Source organism: Chaetomium globosum, genomic scaffold (genome assembly GCF_000143365.1).
Source record: "Chaetomium globosum CBS 148.51 scaffold_2 genomic scaffold, whole genome shotgun sequence".
Lineage (NCBI taxonomy): Eukaryota > Fungi > Ascomycota > Sordariomycetes > Sordariales > Chaetomiaceae > Chaetomium > Chaetomium globosum.
The window spans coordinates 2,867,838-2,890,069 of NT_165977.1; the positions used below are offsets into that span (position 1 = coordinate 2,867,838).

The window sequence follows — 22,232 nt, forward strand, 5'->3', positions numbered from 1 at the left end:
TTCTGTGCTATACATATCCTCTTCTACCGCACCGAGCCGTTCATGTTCCTCGTACATCTCCAGCGCAGCTGCCGAGTTACGCTCCACGTCGTCCCTATCCCATTTACTGCTTCTTCTTCTGAGCCGGCTTGCTGGCCCCTAGATATCTCCTCCGCTGCTTGAGCATGTGGGCGTAAAGGATAGCCGAGCCTGCACACAAACGAGTTAGCCTCACGCATCTCCCCAAAATCGATTCCAATCAAACAAATCAGGCTATTACTCACCCGGACCATAAGCCGCCAACACCAGCGTCAGCCCAAAAGTATACCACGACGAGAGCTCATCCGCGGGGCCCCAGATAGCCGACAGGGTCATGGCGACCTCGCTGCTGATGCCCACGGGGTACAGCACCAGGAAGGCGCTGTAGCGAAGCCAGTGCAGCCAGGCGGGGACCGCGTCGATCTGCTTGAGCGCAAAGTACGAGTAGCGCATCACCTCGGTCAGACTCCACGCCACCAGCATCGTCGAGTAGAACACGTTGGTGTTGAGCTGCGGAAACGGGTAGCATATGCCCCATACGAGGAATAGGCGGCTGGCGACTTGCATGGCGGTCGTAAAGACGGGGGCGGGGACGACGCTGGGAGATGCCGGGTACGGTTAGTAATGGGGAGAGGAGGTGCGAGAGAATGGGGGGGGGCGGGGTGGAAAAGGGTGGGAGACGCACCGGTCAGAGCGTGCACGACCTCCATGATGGCGAAGGTCTGGGTGATGCGCGCAAAGTTGTCGACCACCAGCGGCACGAAGGGCGCCCCCTTCCACCCGAGCACGACGGCGACACGGCCGAGGATGGTGGCCCAGGCGACGGCGGAGGCGGCATTGTAGAGAATGAGGTAGGCCTTTTTGGGGCCGAAGCCGGTTTGTTTGGCCATCTTGGTGTTGTCGTCAAAGTGTCTGGGACCTCAATGGCGTGGTCTGGGTGTCTTGTGAAGTCTTGGGGATCGCACTTCGTAGAAAATTGTTGACTTCGAGGAATGGGGCTTTTGCTAGGTGGCCCCTGCCCGTCGTTCCGGTGCCCGCGGCACGTTGAGCCTACCACATGAGTTGACCAGGGATCACGGGCCGCTGAACCAGGCCCTGTTGGCTTGGCTCAGGGTATCCCGACTTTACACAAGGGGTTCAAGACGAAATTCATCACGATCAGAATTATGTATGTTAGAACGCTGCGTCGATTTAACAATCAAACTACAAAACGTTGGTCCCGAGTTAATATTCTCGAGCCTTTATTCATGATCCATACCCAAAGCGCAAATGCCTCTTTGCAAACCCACGCGTTTGCTCAACTCCTCGAAACGAAGGAGCAAGTCCCCGATGGGTATCATCAACATTTAACAATGGGTATCAAGAAACTGGGTATCAATCCTCCGCGACATTGTTCCAGCCGCTGCCCTGCAGCGCTGTCATTCGTTCGCCATGAACGGTTCCAACCACCAGCAATCACACACCAAGACGATGGTGCTCTTCCCCCTCCTTGCCCATTCTCACGCGTTCATCCGTGAGAAACGCGCTACTTCCTGGTAACAGCGCGCCAGAGGTCGCCAAACCCCTTGCCGCCGAACAGGAACTCCTTCGAGTGCCGGCCGCAGTAGCTGTTGGCGTTGACCTTCTTGGCCGAGACCGAGGATTCCCTTTTCAGGACCTCGGTGGAAGCCGGCGCCGACTCGGTCGAGTCGGTGCGGCCCCGCCAGTGCAGCGTGGTGGCGGTGGAAGACACGGTCGTGGGCGAGTCGCAGGAGCTGTCGCTCCTGGAGAAGGGACCGGATGCCTGAGGCTGCGGTGTTAGTCTCATGCTGGCTGAGGTAAGGCTCGGTACCTGAGGTACCTGGCTAGGCAAGAGGGGGAGACAAAGACATACCATGGTGCTAGCCGACTGGGGCGTGCCCTCATCGAGGCTTGTAGTGGCCCTGACGGGCCCAAGCTTCTGGGAGGTGGGAGTGTACGTGTGGGAAGGACCGTCCATCGGCGTAGGTATCAGAGGCAAGCCGCCCGGAGCTTGTTCAGAGACGGTTGTGTTGTTCGTACAACGAGATCAAGGTACCTTTGTGTGTACCAATGATCTAATTCGACTAAAGGACCCTTGACCCGATATGGGAGGTTGAGATGGTTTGCACTGCCACCACAAAGTGTGTGATGTGTGGTAGTATATGTGTGGGTGTGATAGGTATGTATGCGGGCGTGTGTGTGTGTGTGAACGGGATGGACCAGATCAGATGTCAAGAAAAAATGTGAGACGGAGTGGGATGACATTTGAAAACCAGGCCGAAATGGTCTCATTAAGAACTCACAGGCAGCAGGACAAGAAGTCGCTCACAGTCCTACCTTCGCCAACGACCTGCATGTCCGTGACATAACCGGCCAAACAGATTGGGAGTCATGGGTCCAAACTGGCCGCCTTTTCCGTGGAGATACATCGATTCCTCTTTCGTCTTGGTCTGGGCATTCCTGGGCGGCCCCCATCATGGCCCGCGTTTACCAACCTGAGCTTCCTCTGCGCCAACTTGTGCCAACCTAGCAGTGCCCAGCTCACCGGCTCTCGCTCGCTGGTCGTCTTATTCCCGACTTCCGACCGCCAGAGCCGCCGTGGCAGAGTTACGGCCCACCTCAACGTGTCCACGTGTAGAACTTGAGGAATGTGCCAATCGTCTTGGGTGCCCGTGGGAGTGGGGACGGCTCCGTATCCCTATAGGGCTGCATGGTTTCTAGACCAGTCATTAGTTGGGATACGGCGTCGCCGGGCTTACGTACGCATCATGCGGACGGCGCTGCGGGGAATTGTGGTTCGCAAACGAGAAACGAGGCGACGACGATCTGTGCCTGAGGATGACTCTCTCACCGTAATCCCGGGTATGGTGCCGGAAGGTAACATTCAGCCCCCGGATTAGCGCCGAGCTCATCCGATCTTGGAGGCAGAGCCTCAACTGGGGCTCCTCCACGAAATCGATATCTCCGTGTGCCCCACATCTCTTGTCGCGCTTTCGGCATACTGTATAGTATCACACGCGCTCCAGGGAAGATGCCCGTGGCATGTGCTATGGCATCCTCGAACGGTGCTTTTCGTCTCACATGACCCCCTTCTATCTAATTCTTGTCTAGCCGCACCGCCGGATTCCTTTGGATGAAGTTGAGGTCGACGGAGTGGCCAAGCAGTTCACGGATGTTTGACATGCCGTACTTGATCATTGTCGGCCTCTCCAAGCTCAAACCGAAACCGAACACTCTCATATCCTTGGGCAAACCCATTGCCTGGTTCTTATGTTAGCATCTTGACTCTTGTACCCCTGCTGCTATTGTCGTTAACATACCTCCAACATCTCGGGCCTGAAAATGCCCGAATTGCCGATCTCGATGAGCTTGTTGAGCCCCTTGTGGTACGAGAAAATCTCCATACTCGGCTCGGTGTAGGGGTTGTAGCTGCAGCCCACAGTCAGCAACCATACATGTCTCAGCTGCTGGACTGGAGAAACAACTCACGCCGGCTTGTAACGCAGATCAGTCACGCCCATCGCCCCGAAGAACATGTCCATGAACTCCATCAAACCGCCCAGGGTCAGCCCGTAATCAGCGATGACACCTTCGACATGATGGAACTCGCAGAGATGAGTGGCGTCCAAGGTCTCGTTTCTGTTCAGGAGTGAGTGCCCGAACTTTCTTGTCATGTGAGTGCGTCAATGATTTTTACCTGAAGACTCTGTCGATAGAAAAGTACCTAGCCGGCGGTACTCGCCCCTCTTTGTCTCGCTGGCCAGCTAGCTTCTGCAACATGGCGGCTGAGACGGAGGTTGTGTGTGTTCGGAGGACGAGTCTCGTCTGGAGTTAGCCAACACCACCGAGGCGGGAGACAATTACGCACCTTAGCGATTCGTCTTCGGACCATGGGTATCTGTACCCAATTGAGCCAAACTTTCCATCCTGGTGGATAGCTTTCACGTTGTGGAAATACGCCTCGTAGTCGGCTTTGTCTTCCGCGGATGCAGGCCCAGGCCTACCAGCCCTCACGGGGTCTGATACGTAAAAGGTGTCTTGTAGGTCGCGCGCAGGGTGTTGCTTGAACGAGTCAGAGTGAACGATAGAAAGGGTGAAGCTTTAAGCAGCATACCTGAGGGACGAACAGGGCGTCGAAGTTCTATATGCTCGCGAATTAGCAGCATCTCCAAATGTCAGGTATCGTGAACCACATACCCAGAATCCCGACTCGACAAACCGGTTTGTGGGCATCTCCGTAAAGCCCATCTCGAAGAAGATTTGCCTGCAAGACGACTCAAGAGTCAGTCGGCTTGATGCCAAGAGTACCCAAACCGCAAGGACAACGTACCTGAACTCCTGTCGCACCTTGTTCAGAGGGTGTAGAGCGCCAGCGTGTTGATCCGCACCCAACGCCTTGAAGTTGTACGGCTTGAAGGCGGCCGTCTTCCATGAGCCTGATGCTAGCATTTCGGCCGTGAGATCTGTCTCCTCCTTTACCAACTCGAGCGCGAACTTGGGCCCCTTGCTTATCCTGAAGGAGATAACCTTCTGCATATTTAGCAGCTTGCGCTTCTTCAAGTCGGCTACAATCTTGGCGTCGTGTGTCCGCTTTTCCTGGATGACCTTGAGCTGGTTCCGTGTTACATCGTCGATCGATTCGACCTGCCAGAAGTCAGCGTCCCAATTTCGCAAAGTATCGCGAGGTATAACCCACCAATGCAATGAGCTTTGCACCATCCTTCTTAATCCACTTCTCCTTGAAGGCTTTGCCCTGACCAAGTTTGGTCACCGTCTTGTCACCAATCTTGCTCTCGAGGTCCTGAATCGAGAGACCGTCCACGGCTTGGCGCACCGCCTCGAAGACACGGGCTTCGTGGCTGCCGTGGCTCACAATAATTTCAGCCTCGGGCTCCAGAAAAGCCTCTTCGCGCTCAACCTGCTCGTATGTGACCATAGACCGGGACGCGAGACGGTCTAGAGCAGCTTTGATCGATTTGAAGGGGACATCGGGAAAGGCTTCTGTGGACGAAATCAGGTCAGACTTGGACAGTGCCTGGAGGACCTCCGAGGGGAGGTCCTCGGTGGAATTGCTGCTTGTTGGCGCCATTTTACTGGTATTGCTGAGCTGCCGATTTGATCTTCACGAAACGTTGACTCAGACGCCAGAATCGCGGGGCACTTGGTGGTTTGGGCCCAAGACCCACCTTGCCGATAACAATTTTAGGCGGGGTTAAACTGCGCTCAGTAAATGCATATCTCCTTTATCAAGGGGCTGCATCGCATTGTCGAGGAACTAATCCGGAGTGCTTCTAATGTCTCAAAACATAAGCGTTCGCCTGCGAGGTTGGGGGATTGGGACAATAAGGATAAGATGGGAGAGTTCCTCTCATATTTAGTTGCGGATACCCTAACCAACGCAGGCCACTAATTATGCTAAGGCCATTCGTTTCAAACCTTAATTCTTCGGTGCAGGAGCATTAGGTAGTTACTTTACCTGGCTGAACGATTCCGATTCTGGCCGAATAAAATGGAATGCAGGTAATTAAGTACTCGCCAGAATTTATTGATCAATCTAATGATTCCTCGGGGTTGAGTCTCTTGTTTGTCCCGCATCTCTCACAACCACCACACCATCAGCCAGGCAGTAGGTTAAGGTGAGTGTTGACATACCACATACTGCCCCGGGGAAATCAAATTGACCCCGAAACCCCTAACAATACTTAACTGTCTATTGTCGATACCAACCGGCCTCTTTGTTCTCGCAACTCACGAGTAAGTTCGGGTACCCCACCCGTTGCCCCCAGCTGGGCATTTGTGGACGGAAGATAGGTACCTATAGGTTTTCAGAGCCTGGCTATAGAACTTTCAGGTTGTTTTCGCATTGCTTACAACGGCGGCTTCTTCAAGTCGAGAGGTCTGGAAAGTCCCCTAAGCTTGCCATAGACGTCATGCAAGCCGCAACCAGGTATTCTCACCTAGTACCTGTGTTGAGAACCAGGCGTCGGCTGATAGCAATACCAGAGCGCCGGTGATACTTGAGTTCTCCCAACCCCGATGTTCCGTGAAGAGGACAGGGCTGGGTCCAAGGCCGGAAGACACAAAGACGTTCTGACCCGGGTGAGCGTTTGGATCGTGGCCTTTCGCTTTTCACGTAGTCTCAGGCCAGACCGTCGTGACAAATACACCGCGTTGACGAGGTGGTGGAAAACCATGAATAGAGTCGCCGGCCCCTTGGAGCCAGGCGCTCGTGTATTAAAAGTTGTAAGTGGTGTATCCATGTACCGAAACGCTGTCCCGCCCCATCTGATGCAGCCTGCGCCTTCACATAATATGTCGTCCATGAGCCAAGGCGGCTGTCCGCCAAAACGCCGCAAGGTTTGCCACCTTGCCCAATACCCAAGAGCGGCCTGAATGATATAAGACGTATACCCGTCATTTACAGAAACAACCCCGCCCTGCGTCTCAAAACCGGGACGTCGCTTCTAATCCTGTGCGACGGTTTGCTGTCTTTTGTTAGGGCCCAGTCAGATTCAGAACCAGGCTCAAACTTACCGACAACCAGTCCATTCCCTCCTTGATGCCCGAGCCTTCTACTGCACTGCATGCCATAATGCTCCAGTTCCTGTCTCTGAGTTCGCCGAGCCGAAGGGCTTGCGAGATGTCGGCCGCACCCTTTGCCCCCGGCTGATCCTGCTTGTTGGCAAATACCAATAAGGCGGCATCCTTCAGTTCATCTTCGTTCAGCATGGCGGACAGTTCGTCCGCGGCCGTCTGCAGACGCTCAATATCAGTGGAGTCGACCACAAAGATGACCGCCGCGGTGTTGGCGTAATAACATCTCCAATACGGCCTGATGCTTGTTTGCCCACCCAAATCCCACACGTTGAAGTTCAGTTTCCCATATGTCACAGACTCGACGTTGAAACCGATCGTGGGTATCGTCGTTACTACTTCGCCGATCTGTACCCTGCGTAAGTCATCGGACACCGCCGAGGGGCTGCCATGGGAGTCGCACCTTTAGCCTGTATAGAAGCGTCGTCTTTCCGGCGTTGTCCTGAGGAGCGCGACAGTTCAGCTTGGGGGTGGTCAAAAGATGGCTAAGGGGTGAAGCGAACCAGGCCTAGGATCAGGATCCTAATCTCCTTCTTCGCCCAAACCCAGTTGGACAGCCATGACACAGTCTGACCCATTTTGAGGCGGTAGCGCTTGGATGTTTAGGTGCGTCGGTGAGAAAGGGGTTGGAGTAGGGCGTCGCGAACGGGACTGGTCCACTGACACGGCGGCGGAAAAGTCGAAACGGGAGCACTTGGTCTCGTGGACAGCGCAAAGAATCAAGGAAAACCTCAAATGTAAAACAAGGCAACACTCGCTCGTCAAGGACTCGTTGAACCTCTCAATCAGTTGGGAAGTGGAAGAAATTTTCGGTCTTCGTGGTTCATGCGACTTTGATTTCGCTGGTCAAAGAGGCTGCTCGGCTTGGAAATCGAGAGTGCACGGTCGCGTCCGATCGGCACTCGATTGGCAGGCGTCGACCGGGATCCTGCAAGGTTCCGATTCCAGACTCCTAGCCACATGAGTGCCGCGGTCCCGAAAAAAGCCACAGCTCTCCGCACGTGATTCAGCCACGATTCTGATTTCGGGCCCTAGCACGAGGAAATTCTGAGCGCACACCAAATATTCGAATCCAACCCACTTGAGGAACATCACGACATCGATACCGACTCGGAAACATCGACAACACCGTCAAAATGCCGGTACGTACTGGCGCTCCTCCACGATTTTGCCGCAGATTCCGCCTGCGATTTTGATTATCAATCCTTGCGGGAGAAGTCGAACGGAAGCTGGGGGAGGGGTGTTCAAGAGCCGGCATCATCGTAACCAGAGGCTAATCAATGCGATTATCAACAGAGCCACAAGACGTTCCGTATCAAGCAGAAGCTGGCCAAGGCCCAGAAGCAGAACCGTCCCATTCCCCAATGGATTCGGCTGCGCACCGGCAACACCATTAGGTACGATTTCTCCTCGACGACGACAGCGAGCTCCTCGTCTACTCCTACCGAAACACATGAATCACGCTGCCGGATACCGATAACATGATGCTGACACGGAACTTCCAACAGGTACAACGCCAAGCGCAGGCATTGGCGCAAGACCCGCCTCGGCCTCTAAATGCCCTCCCACTTCCTTCCTCATTCGACCCCAACAATCAGACCTCGACCCTCCCCACGGTCATTGCTGCTACTTCCCACCTGCTCCGGCAGCACCTTGTATCCCAGTCAACAACGATGGTGTTTGTTTCTCAACTGCCCGCCTACAACACGAATCACCTTTTCGAGGAATAGAAATGGAGCCATGACCAGTACCAGGAGGGGATGATGGGTAGATGGGTCAACTTGGGATTGGGATACGAAAGGGTGCAGGCGATGGCGACTGGGTTACTGGTTTTGCGAGTAAAGCGTTTTGGCCGGTTGGGATTCTTTGATTTGAGCTTGGCTGGGAAGTAAATGGGGGAAACTCGTTTCACTTTAACGGAGTATGCCATGGCATTTTAGGGTCAGGGGAAAAGGGAATGAGAGATGGCATTGAATGCCTTTGCACATGACGCGCGTTTCTGGCATACGGCATCTTGATTTCAGTGCGAGCGTGGCCCGGTCGAACCTGAAAGTAAATGCACCTGGAGTAAAGCTGTCGCCTGCTTTAGAGACTGGATATGACGTGTTGCTGCTGCCTGGCCGCGTCGGAAACTACGATTTGAACTGCGCGCAAGGTTGTCATGAGTGAAGTCAACTCAACGGACAAAACACCAGCCTGCGTTTCTTTGACTGACATTTGCAATCACCTGTACGGACTCGATTTACATAAAATGGGATGCCGGGTGTTTGGGAATAGGGCAGTGTTTATTTAGCAAGGGCTGTCCTGTCTAAGAATGAACTCGAGGCGGGAGGATCAGACCATCGTTGCGTCATGTATCCTCCTCGTTCCCTCTAGTGTGATCTCAAACTGTTTGTAACATCTGAGATGCAGCAGGCCCCGAAAGTGTCCCCAAATCATAGAAATACCAAAACCAGCCGCACTCAACGAAACCGAAACGCCAGGAGGGATGCGAGAGAAAGAGCCTTGAGTGGCGGGGTATAGCGGTTCATATCTGCTATGCGCACGTCCAAAACCGCGGTGCGATCAAGAGTGGGACTTTGCCGCACCCTCATCTTATCACACCTTAGCGGTCCTCCGCCCATTCGTTCTCACGACGAATCTGCTCCTCCTCTTCCGGAGTGAAGTCGTTCGTGATGTTGAAGGTCTTCCGGATCTCCTCCGGAGATTTTCCCTTGATCATATTGGCCACAGTCTTGCAGCCAACATCGAGCAGTGCCTTAATATCGAGATAATTCGCAGCCTATAAAATGAGTCAGTCAGTTAAGTCCGGGCTCCGAAGTCGGTGGGCGTGCTCGGTGAGGGTACTTACAAGAATTATCTCGAACAACATCTCCTGATCGACTTGCATAAACTTTTGATCCCACTCGTCGATGTCGGTAGTCTTCTTGCGATTGTTGTTGTCGTTATCATCGTCAGCCGACTGGGCAGCGTCGTTGCGGTGGTGCTCGCACCACTCGAAAACCTTGCGCAACACCGGGTCGTTGACGTTAGGGATCGGGACTGGGCTGTCCGCGACGGCCTCGTCGCCCAAGTCTTCGATTAGGTTCTTGATTAACATGGACCTCTCGGCCACGACACGATCTGCGATATGATATGGTTAGTTGGGCGGGGTGGGTAAGGTGCGGGGAGGAATCGAAGCGACTTACCGACTTGAATGCTCGATCCCTCATTGCTGGTCAAAGTGACCTTCTGAACCTTTTCGCCAGACATTTTGATTGTTGTATTTGTGAGAATACCTTCGTTAGATATTTGGGTAGGTGGTGGAAGGAAAGTGGTCCAACACTGCTGAAAATGTTGTTGGGTTAGAGTGGATGTTGGCTGGCAAGAAGAGCGATTGCTTGCGTTGAGTTGGTTGGAACGGGGAATGGGGAATCAGGTGAGAGCAAGGCGGGGCACAGTGTTTAAATAAGCTGCAACAGACCTTCCATCTGAAGTTTGCGTGGTTGGCAAGGAAATAATCAGATGCTTTGCACACAACAATACCCAGGCAATGACGAAGGACGAGAAGAAGGTGACGTTTTGACTGTTCTGACAATGCAAGATCGAAGGCGCTGAAGGCCCTCAAAGCGCGGTGGCGTTGCTGCTGCCTCGCAAAGTGGGGAGTCGGTGCACAGATCATTTTTAGCGTCTATGGTGGTGAACACTGGAGGTGGGTTTGTGGGGGCGGCTTTGTTGCCTGTCACCTGTACAAGCGCAGAGGCACAGTCTGCGGTAACTGTCCATGCTGCGATGGGGTTTGTATTCGGCCAGACAAAAGACATCAAACGGCCATTCATGCTCCCGATTGGTGATGCGACACACAACAGGACCCAACAAGGCCATAGAGTACTTCTAAAAGGAGAATCAAAGGTTTATTTCGAACGTGTTAGATCCATGTGGTTGAGCATGTTGATAGAGGTGGCTGCACGGCAGTTCAACTTCAATATCCTAGTTGCCGATGACGTCCTTTTTCATGGGCCTTGGGTCGCTGGTGTTTGAAGATCGTGATACGGACCGACCTGTCGTACCTCAGTGATTCCTCGGCCCCCATCAGGTAGTGAGCGAGTGGAAGTCCACAAGCGTTCTGGAACATCAGGGGGGAAAGCTTGGACCAGTTGCCCGATGCCCTGGGAGGAAATGTCCGGATCGGGGATTTGGGAATTCAGTTAGCGACCGAACGCGGTCGTGAGACGGATTCATTGGAGTCATGCGGGGATGCCGCCTACCCAGAAATATGCTGCTCGCAAACAGCCCAAGTTTGCCCGAAATTCAATCCCCAGGTTGGTTCCGTCCAATTTCTCCGTCTCTGAACGGATTCGCTGAAATCCTCTTTAGGAGGCCGCATAAACTCAAGCATGACCGGCATCAGCAGATCTTTTGGCTTAACTAACTAGTTAGTTAGTTAGCGCGCAACCATACCTTATCTAAGCTTCGTGGATCATCCCGTTTTTGGGAACGGGACCTGAAGAAGCTCAGAAGGCACAAATGCAAGCTGTCTTGCAGTCCCGATCCCTGTCGTAAACAGGGGGTCACCCCTCGAACCGTGGAACAACCACGTCGTCTACTGGTTCTTGCCGGCTCTTCCAGCGCTCCCAAGATTTGTGCCAGACCATTTTATTTCCCTGCTGCTCATTCCGTTCTTGCTTTTGTTCGCCACCATCTTCACGTTCGGGTTTCCCGATCATGACCTTCCCTCCTTGGCCCACTCGACGACGACTCAACCTTTCTTTCCCACCTGTTCCACCTGCCTGGTGATGCTCCCAGGCCAGCCAGCAACTGAGTCGCGTCTTGCCCCTCCCTCAGATCGGATGCATCGGATTTGCGGCAGCGAAATCTCCTTGCTGGTGCGACAGTTGGTAGATTAATAATATGTGGCGGAGAACATACCTCTTTCTGCTGCTGGTCCGGTTGTGGTTTGCTCTATCCCCGAGCTACCTCCACCCAGATGAGAACTTCCAGGGCCCCGAGGTCATCGCCGGTATGTGACAGGTCTCCTGTTTGACGTTGGACAGCGCATGGCGTGATTGCGCGACAGCCCCGGGCCGCGGCCTGCGGTTGCGCACCTGGGATCAACCAAGTCTCGGCGTCGCAATGCGCCTCGCTTGCCACTGTCCGCACGCGAGCCTCGTTCTCGCGAACAAGTTGCTGACTTGGAGGTGACACAGGGGAGATTTTCAGTTACCCCGTCCGACACACTTGGGAGTTCACGAGCGACAACCCGATTCGGAGCGTTTTCCCACTATGGCCGGTTTACGGACTCCCGATGCTCCTGCTCAGGTGGCTATGGATCGGCAATGGGAATGACGGGGAGATACCGCCCGTCGTCGTCTTTTGGACGTTGCGGGTGCTGATGTTTATTGTCGGCTTTGTGCTGGAGGACTGGGCGATTCACGAGCTTATCCAGTCGCAGCGGCATAGGCGCGTTGCCGTTCTTTTGGTCGCGTCGTCTTACATTACTTGGACATTCCAGACTCATACCTTTTCTAATTCTATCGAGACTCTGGTTGTGGCCTGGAGTTTGGTCCTTATTGAGCGCACTCTCGCTAGTCCGGTAGGCGCATTCCAGAGTGAAAGCTACAAGGCGAGACTGACTAACGGGAAACAGCAGCGCGGTTCGGTTCTTGCCTCGACGGTCCTCGGAATCGTCGTCGTTTTCGGAGTCTTCAACAGAATTACATTTCCCGCCTTCTTACTGATACCCGGGCTTCGGCTCCTACCTTACTACTGGAAAAAGTACGGGACCATTAACTTCAAGCTGGAACTATAGCTAACATATTGCAGCCCGCTATCGTTCGTCGCGATCGCGACAGCTGGGCTCTGCACCACCGCGCTGGCGATCACGCTTGATACCGCGTACTACACTCCCCATTCGATTTCTTGGTCCGACCTTCTCCGGAACCCGGTCCTTACTCCTCTTAACAACCTTCTTTACAACATTTCGCCGGCGAACCTTGCGAAACATGGGCTGCACCCGTGGTATCAGCATCTGTTGGTAAATTTGCCGCAGCTGCTGGGGCCTGCTACGATCCTCCTCTTTACGCGGCCCAAACGTTCCCTGCGCCTTTACTCTGCGATCTCGGGCATCGTCGTGCTCTCGCTATCTCAGCACCAGGAAGCCAGATTCCTCCTTCCGACCGTTCCCCTGATCTTGTCGTCTGTTCGCCTTCCGAAAAGCGAGAAGGTCCTGCGCATCTGGGCGGTGTCATGGATCATTTTCAACGCCATATTTGGGGTCCTCATGGGGGTCTATCACCAGGGAGGGATTATCTCTGCTCAGGTCTTTATGAGCAAGCAACCGGACGCGACCCAAGCAGTTTGGTGGAAGACATACATGCCACCAATTTGGCTGCTGAACGGGAAAAACGAGGTCTTGCGCACTCGTGATGTCATGGGCATGAAGGGGGAGACGCTCCTTGAGGAGCTGGGGCAGCTCGCAACTTGCGACACACCAGCGGACAGAAGAAACGCAGAGTATCTGAAGGAGAAGAACGGGACATATCTAATAGCGCCGCTATCTGCGAGCTGGTTGGACCCTTATCTCCCAAACAAGGGGCTGGAGGGGCTGAGATTTCGCGAGGTTTGGCGGCATCAGCAGCACCTGAATCTGGATGATTTAGATTTTGCAGAGGACGGCGTTTGGAATACCCTGTCTAGAGTTATTGGGCGGCGAGGTCTTGCTATCTGGAGAGTAACAAAAAGCTGTCCTGGGGTTAAGGGAAGATAGCGTCTAATATGGGCGGAGTTTTGATTTTAGCGCAATTCAACAACGTGATGAACCATCTCCTGAGTGGAATGATGGAAACATGTTTGAGACTTCCTACATATTTTGGGCACCCTGATGGCCGGCACTTGGCCCGCCGCGGCAAGGATGCTGACCTGCAGCGGCCCCCCGTGCTTGCTCGGCACAACCGAGCTCGGCGACCCACCTTCCAATGCTCCCAAAATTTGGGGAAAAGGTAGGACGACCTGCGGCGCTGGGCTAGTTTTCTGAACAAGAGCCGCTCTGCAAGCTCGCCCTTCACCCTCCGATTGCATTGTGCACGCAGCGATCAGCTACCACGATACTTCAACATGGGTGGGCTCAACCTCGAAGTTTTCAAGGTAAGGGAAGGTCAACACCGGCCGCCTTTCCCAATCCAATCTAAACCCAGCCCCTCCTCACCAACCAATTTACCCCCCCCCCCCCATAAACCCCGACCCAACCCCGACACACTGCTCACCACCACCCCCACCACAGTTCGGCATGTACGTCATGTTCCCCATCGGGATCATGTACTACTTCGGCACCAACCTCGACAGCCGCTTCTCCGTGCCCGACTTCTGGCCCAAGCCCGAGAACGCCAACAGGCTGCCGCTCGAGCGCGACGAGATCCACGCCGAGCTCGAGAGGCTGCGCGCCCGCCGCCTCTATCTGCGGGACCAGCGGCTGGCCGCCGAGGCGCGCGCCGCGGCGCTGAATCCGGGTGCGAATCAGGAGCAGGGCGGGCAGTCGGATGAGTAGGCTGCTCCTTCTTCTTGTCCTGGTGAGGAGGGGAGGGGGTGTTGGGTTGGTTTGGCAGTGGGTGATGGTTGTATGATTGGCGGGGTGGTGAGTGGTTGTTGGTTGGGGGAGGAGACTGGATGGTGGGTTTGGGAAATATGGCGTTTACGGAATCTTCGGCCGGACCATCTCGCCTCTCGAAAGCCCGGTTACGGCTGGCGCGGTTTATTCTACGATTGTACACTACATATACATCTATGGGGGTTTGTTTATGTCTATCAACCGTTCCAGAATTGTGCATCCAGACAGCCTCTATGTGTCCAGGTTCTCCTCTATCCTCGCCCACTCCTCGTCACTCATAGACCCCTTCGACACGTTCGAATACACTGCCTGTACCTCAGGGTACTCCCGCAGCGCCTCGAGCAAGTCCGTAAAGCTTTTCAGCTCCTCAGACGCATCCAACTCAGCCTTGGTGTCCTCGTTCGCCGTCCAGATGATATCCGAGCTTAAAATCTTCAGCCCAAACTTGGATCCCACCGTTTTGCACACCTGCATTGTCGCCGACGGCTGAGTCCAGACGATGATGTTCCCGTCGGCATCGTTTTCTAGGTCCTCTGCCCCGGCCTCGATCGCGTCATCCATGATCTGATCGACGTCTAGTCCGTTCTCGCCTTTCTCGAACACCACCCGCCCGAGGCGCGAGAAGAAGAATTTGGACGAGCTCGTCGACCCTTTCGCCTTCTTGACCATCTGGTTCAAGTCCTGTAACGCCCGAAGTTTGCTCTCCGTCTCGAGATCAACTATCAGCGCAATCGATGGCGGCATCATCGCTTCGAATGTGATGGAGTCGAGGGCGGCACCTCCGGACGACTTGCCCTGCCCGCGGGCAATGGCCCCTTCGATCTTGTCTTTGGGCACGCTGGCCTTCTTGGCCGCGTTTATGGCGGCGGCTAGTTGGGGGTTGTTGTTGGGGTCAGGGCCAAAGACTGCTCGTCGTGGTGTAAGTCTTCTAGGAGCTTGACGGTGCAGAAGAGGACGGCGTACGCTTTGAGTACAGGGTGATGTTCTTGGCGAAGATTGTGCGGGTGGCATTCTTTTTTGCGTCGTTGGCCGCCTTGTCATGGCGGATCTTGCTCCATTTGTTGTGGCCAGACCTGAGGGCTGGGCTGGAAACGAAGGTGCGGCGGCATTGCGCGCAGATAGAGGGGGAGGGAATCGCCGACCGAGTTAACGGCGCGAGAGGGCGTAAGAGGGTCGTCATTGGATCGGAACGGGTTTTGCACAGGTCGCAATTATGCCATTCGGGTCGGACCGTACAAACGAGAGTAGGGAATTGAACCGGCCGGGAATTCCCCGGGCGCCTTTTGTGATTACAAGTCTCCTTCTGAAGACCTGAGCAGCTCGGGAAGCGGGAGTTAGTTAAAGCTTTCCCCGTCGAATCTCGAAATTGATTTTAACGCTGCTTGCCGAGACGGCAGCTGGAGGACAGGGGTGTGGGATCTGCATGGGGCCCCTCATTCAGTTTATCATTGGCCTGGCACTGAGCTCCACCACATGGGACGCAATTGTGGGATGGCGCCCCTGACACGGGCCCAAGAGTTCCAGGTCCCTTCTCTTTTGGCACTTTACATTTCTGAGGATTGGGAAGAGTTACAACCCGGAACACGAAAAACCTCCGCAACACTAGTCCCCGATGGCATCAACGGCGGGCACGGATGAGCCCAGCACCGTAAATGGCGAAGCCCCACGGACATCCACAACAACAGCAGCAGCAGCAGCAGCAGCAGCAGCATCGAGCCCCAACCCCGAATTTGATGTCTCCAAACTCCAAGGACTGCCCTCTGAGCAACAGGAACTGCTTCTATTAAGCTTTGCCTCGGCTCTGAGCAAACATGTCCTCAGCCTCGACCCAGACGACTGCACGGCGCAGCAGTTCTACCTCAAGAAGGAGGTTTTTAAAATCATCAACCTCTCAGCCCCGCCTCCAACAAGAGTGATACGCAACACCTTGGGAAAATGTCTGGCACACATATTTGGCAAGGGGGATCGGAAGCTGCTATTCGAGACTGTCAGCGATTTATCGGGCATCATCTCGAGCGGGAAGTCGAAGAATGAGGGCGAGATCCGGACGAAGCATGCCGCCGTTGCGTGTCTGGGCGAGGTCTACGCCGCGGCGGGCGATAGTGCCATCAACCTACACCAACTCGCGTGTGCGGCGCTCCTGAAGCTCTTGAAGTCGTCTTCCAGCAATGCTGGCCTTCGCGCCGCTGTGTTTACAGCTTTCGGAAAGATCGCAACAATGCTGGGGGGGAGCTTGGACGAGAGCATCGCAAGGGATATCTGGAAGCAGGGCCGGAGCTATGCCACGAGCGACAAGGGGTCGCTTGTTGTCATCGCTGCATGCCGCTGCCTGCGCTCACTTCTACAGTCTACCCCTTATTTTCAGACGTCAAGCGACTTCGACAGTCTGCGGTCTTCCATGTTCAAGACGTTCGACTCGCCATCGGCCAACGTACGCTCTGCGGCTGCCGACTGTTTTGCCGAAGCACTGGTTCGAGGTTATTCCGAGTCTGCCGTTGGTGAAGCTCCGTTAGTCTTGCTCAAGAGAACGAAGTCCAAGGCTGTGAAGCGGCAGTCTATGCAAGTGGGCGGTCTGCAAGACGATGATGACCTCCCCCCGCGGCCAGAGAGCCCTGCGCCGACCAAGAAATCCCAGGTCCTGGCGTTGTCACTGGTCGATATGCTGAAAACCTTGTCGACACAATACGTTCGGATGTCCACATCGAACAAATCCAGAGCCGCAATCGCTGTCTGTTACGGCAATATGTTTCGGAAACTGGGGGAAAAGACGGTGGAGAACAACTACACACGGATTTTAGAGCACATGACAGTCGAGCTTTTGGGGCATAATACTATCACCAACAATCGGTACCGCCTGCTGATCTCCCGGCGAATGGTGGAAATTATCATTCAGGACATCATTGGGAAGAAGATTCTCGGGGAGTCGGGCCAGACTGGCGCCGCCAAGGCTCTCCTCAACGATGTCGTCAAGAATTACCCACAGGCACTCAAGGAGAAACCAGAACCCGCGAAACAAACACTGGTCGTTTCGCTAAGCGCCCTGGCCTCTTTGATAAATAGTCTGGGCTCAGCAGCCAACAGCTTTTCCGAAGGTTGTCGCGACGGCCTCCTTCAAGTCCTGCAACATCCGAGTTACACCGTTCAAGTGTACGCATCGTCATGTTTGAAGACATTCCTGCTCGCCTGCCCTCAGCAGCTTCTGCCCTGCCTTTCGGTGTGCATGAACAGCCTGAGCAGGGAACTGGGGCTTCTTGGTACCGGACGGGGCTCGCCTCGTAGGTGTCTCGGTTTTGCCCACGGTCTTGCTGCCGGTCTCAGCGCAAGCCCGCAGCGGCCGTTATATGGCTCCGTTGACATCAACAGCCGTGTGCTGACCATGTCGACGAATCTGCTCAAGTCTAGCGGCAGCTCCGAGCTGCGTGTGGCGAGCACACAGATTCAGGTTGCCTGGACCTTGATCGGGGGCCTTATGTCACTCGGACCCAACTTCGTCAAGATCCATCTCTCACAGCTTCTTCTCCTATGGAAGAATGCCCTGCCCAAGGTCCTGTCAAAGGACAGCTCAATCCACAGAAACTATCTGAATGCTTCCTTCTTAACACATGTCCGAGAATGTGCGCTTGGTTCCATCCTGGCGTTCCTCGAGTTCAACAGCCGCCTCCTAACTGTCGATGTCTCAAAGCGGATTGCGACCATGTTGCAAAGTACGGCAGCATTCCTAAAGACGCTTCCCTCGAAGAAAACGGCAGAAGACCTCAACGAAAGACTCACGCCGTCACTGCAACTCCAAGACCTGGAAACCATGGTCCAACGGAGGGTCCTTCAATGCTACACAAAATTGGTGAATATCAGCCCAGCTGGCGGCACCGAGGCACTCCTACAATCCAACCTCCTCACCCTAGCAATTTCTCTTTTTGCGGACCCGGATAATTACACCCCGAGTTCACTCAGCGCCTCCATCGCCAACACAGCTTCGACCTTTGAGTCTGTCTGGGATATAGGTGACACCTCTGGGTTTGGTGTGACCGGTATCGTACGGGGTTTCAACGTCAGGCCACTTCCGGGACAACACGAAAGCTCGGAGGACCGCACGCCCGCTGGCCGAGAATGACCAGAAGAACAAATTGAGAGGCTTTTGCTCTCACCCGTCTGTGGAACTCTGGAGCATGATGCGTCTGTCCTCTACATCGGTAGCGCCGACGGACCCAGCCTCCCAGACCCCGCGGCCACTGAAGTCGTGAACATGGCGATTCAACTCTTCGCTTTCGTCTTTCCGCTCACGCCGCCCAAGGTTCAGGAGAGCGTATTGGAGCAAGTGACGACCTTTGTCGCGGCTGGGTCGCTGCAACGAGACCCTGGGCGGAAGGCTGCCGTTAATGTCAACGTTGCCACCGCTCTTTTGTCGATCCTGCGCGTGGCAGTCAAGGAGACAAGGTCACCTCCAGGCGACGTGACCAACTCGGCCGTCGAGAAGCTCATCCAGGAGTTGCTTCGTGACTTCGTGCTGGACCGGGATCAGTACGTCCGCAGTATCGCCTACGAGGCGGTGGCTCGGTTGTGTGGCGTTTGTGGCAACGCCTTTACGAACCAAGAAATCAAGTATCTTGTCGATACCATCGTCGTCAACCGAGAACCCAGCGCTAGAGCGGGTTGTGCGATGGCCCTCGGCACTATCCAAGCCAAGATCGGCAGTATGGCGGCTGGGTACCATTTGAAGGCCATTCTCAACATTCTGTTGTCTCTATGCAATGACCCCCATCCTACTGTCCATTACTGGGCACTAGAAGCAGTTGCGCGGGTGGCGGACGCCTCTGGATTGGGATTTTCAAACTACGTCTCAGCCACCTTGGGAATGCTTGCCAACCTCTACTTCTCCGAAACACACAATCCCGAAGTGGCCTTACCCGCCTCTATGAACCTCGAGGTTGAGGCTTCTACATCCGCAGCAATCGCTCACTGCGTTGACTCGCTGATCAACGTCCTTGGTCCTGACCTGCAGGACTCAACCAAGTCAAGAGAACTCATTCTTACCCTTGTTGGATACTTCCAACAGGAAGATGATCTGGAAGTACGGAGAGCAAGCCTTGTGTGCTTGGAGCACCTCTCACTGTACGCTCCGGGATACATGAAATTTGAAGAGTACGTAAAGACGCTTCAAGGGTACCTCAGCTCCGAGAACACGGTCCTTCGAGACGTTGCCGTGGACGGCCTCCACAACCTCATGAAGCGAAACCCGTACGACGTTATTGAGGCAGCAGACCAGGGCTTTGAAGACCAGCTCTGGCTAGTGCTCGACTCGGACCCCAGCCATGACGGAATGCACAACACGCTCCGCAACTGGATGCGGCATACGTGTCTTGCAAACACAGCTGCCTGGCTCGCGCGGTTCCAGCATGTCCTCAAGATGACCCGGCCTAAGGACATCGTGAAGGAGACGACCATAACTAAAAAGTCGGGCACCGGTATTGATCTCCAAGACGAAGAAGTTGCCGGCTTCGCTGCTGCACCGGGCGCTACCAAGGATGAAAAGGACACCCTAAGCGGCCCTGACGTTGAGCCCCTGAGATGGCAAGTCACAACCTTTGCGATGGACTGCCTGAATGACATCTTCATTCTTGTCGCCAAGGACATTGCTACAAACGGCGAGTCCGTGGCGCAGGTCGCGCTCCAGGCCAAGATTGCCGATGTCGTTCGGATGGCCTTCTCAGCGTCAACCTCTGGGGTCGTTGAGCAAAGAATTTGGGGGCTCAAAATCATTGGCGCTGTGCTAAAAATGTTCGGCAAGACACCGGACCCAGATTTTGAAGAGGCCATGCTCCTCGAGCAGTATCAGGCTCAGATCAGTTCCGCCCTTACGCCCGCATTTGCTGCCGACTCTTCCCCTGAGCTGGCTGCTGAGGCCGTCAACGTCTGCGCTGGCTTCATCGCGACGGGCATCGTTAGGGATGTCGACCGGATGGGCAGGATTCTCAAGACCCTGGTGAGCTCACTTGAGAACTTCCAGACCGAGGATGAGAATGCAGGCATTGGTGACCTGAAGGGGTTGAGTTCCAATGCGCGGGTCATGGTCAAGATGGCCGTGTTTGGCGCCTGGGCTGAGCTCCAAGTTGCCAGTTCGGAACAGAAATACTTACTCGACGTGCTCAAACCACACATCGGCACCCTGACTCCCCTCTGGCTCGAGTCTCTCCGGGAGTTTGCCAGGCTACGCTTTGAGCCGGATATCTCCATGACCCTGGGACCACCGTCGCTTTCTGGGAGCCTGGACACGGTGTATGCGGCCCTCAACAGAGAAACACAGCTCAAGTTTTACCAGGACTCGTGGTTAAAACTGGTGGATGCTATCGCCAGCCTGATCGGGCAAGACAGCGAGTTTGTTTTCGACGCGCTGGATGGCAAGGAAGTCACGGGCCCCAACGTCAACGGCGGCTCTCGGGGTCTGGGCATCAACTACCGGGATGAGCCAGTGGCATTCTTTTTCGTGTTGTTTGGCATTGCCTTCGAGGCGCTGGCAACCAAGCCCGGGCAAAGCGAATCCCTCGCTACCCAGGAGCAGACACTCGCGATCCTCAGCGCGCTGAAGAAGATCCTACACCCGAGCGTATCTGGCCAAGCCATCTACCGCGAGGCCATCTTTTCCGAGACGATGGATCTCCTTGACCGTCTTGTTCTTACGGAAGGGCTTGACGTTCAAGGGGTGATCGTCGAAATCGCGAGGGATCTTTGCTTATCTCACCCAGCAGCTAGGAAGCAAGAGGAAGCTGACAATGGCGAACTGTCTGAGGATATTGAGCAACTTTTTGAGCTCACACGCATTATCGTTTTGGTCCTCTCCGGGCTTATCCCGAACCTGGGCGAGAGCCCGCAACCAATCCGCCACCAGATGACCGAGGAAGCAATCCTCCTCATCAAGACAGCACTCAATGCGCTTGTCGACGCCGCCGAAGTGTTCCCGGCGATCATTAAGACTGATCTGTATGCCTGCATCATCCACATCTTCGCGACTGTCCTCGCCACCCCTTCCTGCCAGGACGTGATCGTGCCTCAGTCCCTGCCGACCCTGAAGCGCTTCATCACGAGCATGTCCCTTTCCAGACAGGCCTCCGAGGAAGGCCACTCGCAGACAGACATCCAACTGCTCGGCTGCCTACGCCGGTTCCTCTCCATCTATCTCCACGCCCAGAAGCGCGAAGCGCCCACCTCCCTCACGTGCGTCAAGAACTGCCTGCTGGCACTCACGATCCTCTTTACGGGCGGCAAAAATCACCTCCCCGCCAGCGAGCCCCTGGTCGCTCGCTTCCTCGAGGAACTCCTCGACTGTCTCACGGACCGCATGGTATGTCCCACTCCGTCTCCCACCGCACAAACCCCCCCAACTAACGAACCCACTCACCCACCCAGACCGCCAAAATCGCCGCCTCCTGCCTACGCACCCTCCTCCTGCAACCCCAACCCACCCCCGCCGACCAATCCCTCGCGCGCCACCTCCTCCCGCGCCTCCTCGCCTTCACCACCGACACCAACCCCGAAGACCCAGAACAGGCGCGCGCGCTCGTGGCGCACGCCCTCTGCGGCTATGTCGGCGCGCTGGGCGGGACGGACCGCGCGCCCGTCGCCATGGCGCTGGTGCTGCCCGCGCTGCTGGCGCGCGCGCTGAGCGAGGGCGTGGTGGTCTATCGGGAGACGAGTGGACGGTTGCTGGAGCTGGCGTCGGCGGATCAGGTGGCGTTTCGCGGGGTGGTGGGCGGGATGAGCGAGGGGCAGAGGGGGTTTTTGGAGGAGGTTATTCGTTCGGGGAGGGAGGCGGGTGGTGCGGCTGGTGGTGTGGGGAGGGGGGAGAGTGGGGGGGTGAGGGAGCCGAGTATTGCGCTGAAGATGGATTTTGGGGGGTGAGTGTGGGTTTGGGCTGGGTTGGGTTTCGTAAACCCTTGCTAGGTGAGGTGTGGATAGATAGATGGAAAGGGTTGGTTGTTGTGGGTTGTGGGTTTAAATTAGAGCGGCCGTGAGCCGTGGATAACTTGTTTCGTTTTCTGTCTCC

The 22,232-nt window shown here is 55.2% G+C and overlaps 10 protein-coding genes across 10 annotated transcripts; 4 read left to right on the top strand and 6 right to left on the bottom strand.

Moving 5' to 3' along the window:
- Positions 1–255: 255 nt before the first annotated feature.
- Positions 256–908, bottom strand: CHGG_03038 (uncharacterized protein; the record flags this gene model as incomplete). The annotated part of the gene is made up of 2 exons (XM_001229553.1): positions 256–578; positions 704–908. The coding sequence occupies 2 exons, from the start codon at positions 906–908 to the stop codon at positions 256–258; spliced, it is 528 nt and encodes a 175-aa protein (XP_001229554.1).
- Positions 909–1,543: 635 nt separating this feature from the next.
- Positions 1,544–1,996, bottom strand: CHGG_03039 (uncharacterized protein; the record flags this gene model as incomplete). Its single annotated transcript, XM_001229554.1, has 2 exons — positions 1,544–1,807; positions 1,892–1,996. The coding sequence occupies 2 exons, from the start codon at positions 1,994–1,996 to the stop codon at positions 1,544–1,546; spliced, it is 369 nt and encodes a 122-aa protein (XP_001229555.1).
- Positions 1,997–2,637: 641 nt separating this feature from the next.
- On the bottom strand, positions 2,638–5,107 carry CHGG_03040 (uncharacterized protein; the record flags this gene model as incomplete). Its single annotated transcript, XM_001229555.1, has 9 exons — positions 2,638–2,724; positions 3,136–3,279; positions 3,339–3,447; positions 3,508–3,657; positions 3,887–4,080; positions 4,133–4,159; positions 4,216–4,282; positions 4,349–4,662; positions 4,715–5,107. The coding sequence occupies 9 exons, from the start codon at positions 5,105–5,107 to the stop codon at positions 2,638–2,640; spliced, it is 1,485 nt and encodes a 494-aa protein (XP_001229556.1).
- A 1,406-nt stretch (positions 5,108–6,513) lies between these two features.
- CHGG_03041 (uncharacterized protein) lies at positions 6,514–7,190 on the bottom strand (the record flags this gene model as incomplete). Its single annotated transcript, XM_001229556.1, has 3 exons — positions 6,514–6,960; positions 7,016–7,054; positions 7,116–7,190. 3 exons carry the CDS (start codon positions 7,188–7,190, stop codon positions 6,514–6,516), a joined length of 561 nt encoding a protein of 186 aa, XP_001229557.1.
- Positions 7,191–7,748: 558 nt separating this feature from the next.
- CHGG_03042 (60S ribosomal protein L39) lies at positions 7,749–8,169 on the top strand (the record flags this gene model as incomplete). Its single annotated transcript, XM_001229557.1, has 3 exons — positions 7,749–7,754; positions 7,909–8,009; positions 8,121–8,169. The coding sequence occupies 3 exons, from the start codon at positions 7,749–7,751 to the stop codon at positions 8,167–8,169; spliced, it is 156 nt and encodes a 51-aa protein (XP_001229558.1).
- Positions 8,170–9,217: 1,048 nt separating this feature from the next.
- CHGG_03043 (uncharacterized protein) lies at positions 9,218–9,864 on the bottom strand (the record flags this gene model as incomplete). Its single annotated transcript, XM_001229558.1, has 3 exons — positions 9,218–9,394; positions 9,464–9,735; positions 9,801–9,864. 3 exons carry the CDS (start codon positions 9,862–9,864, stop codon positions 9,218–9,220), a joined length of 513 nt encoding a protein of 170 aa, XP_001229559.1.
- Positions 9,865–10,867: 1,003 nt separating this feature from the next.
- On the top strand, positions 10,868–11,782 carry CHGG_03044 (uncharacterized protein; the record flags this gene model as incomplete). The annotated part of the gene is made up of 2 exons (XM_001229559.1): positions 10,868–10,913; positions 11,646–11,782. The coding sequence occupies 2 exons, from the start codon at positions 10,868–10,870 to the stop codon at positions 11,780–11,782; spliced, it is 183 nt and encodes a 60-aa protein (XP_001229560.1).
- Positions 11,783–13,704: 1,922 nt separating this feature from the next.
- Positions 13,705–14,134, top strand: CHGG_03045 (uncharacterized protein; the record flags this gene model as incomplete). The annotated part of the gene is made up of 2 exons (XM_001229560.1): positions 13,705–13,734; positions 13,871–14,134. 2 exons carry the CDS (start codon positions 13,705–13,707, stop codon positions 14,132–14,134), a joined length of 294 nt encoding a protein of 97 aa, XP_001229561.1.
- A 291-nt stretch (positions 14,135–14,425) lies between these two features.
- CHGG_03046 (uncharacterized protein) lies at positions 14,426–15,374 on the bottom strand (the record flags this gene model as incomplete). Its single annotated transcript, XM_001229561.1, has 2 exons — positions 14,426–15,099; positions 15,158–15,374. The coding sequence occupies 2 exons, from the start codon at positions 15,372–15,374 to the stop codon at positions 14,426–14,428; spliced, it is 891 nt and encodes a 296-aa protein (XP_001229562.1).
- A 432-nt stretch (positions 15,375–15,806) lies between these two features.
- CHGG_03047 (uncharacterized protein) lies at positions 15,807–22,087 on the top strand (the record flags this gene model as incomplete). Its single annotated transcript, XM_001229562.1, has 4 exons — positions 15,807–17,341; positions 17,558–18,227; positions 18,492–21,530; positions 21,596–22,087. The coding sequence occupies 4 exons, from the start codon at positions 15,807–15,809 to the stop codon at positions 22,085–22,087; spliced, it is 5,736 nt and encodes a 1,911-aa protein (XP_001229563.1).
- Between the last annotated feature and the right edge of the window lie 145 nt (positions 22,088–22,232).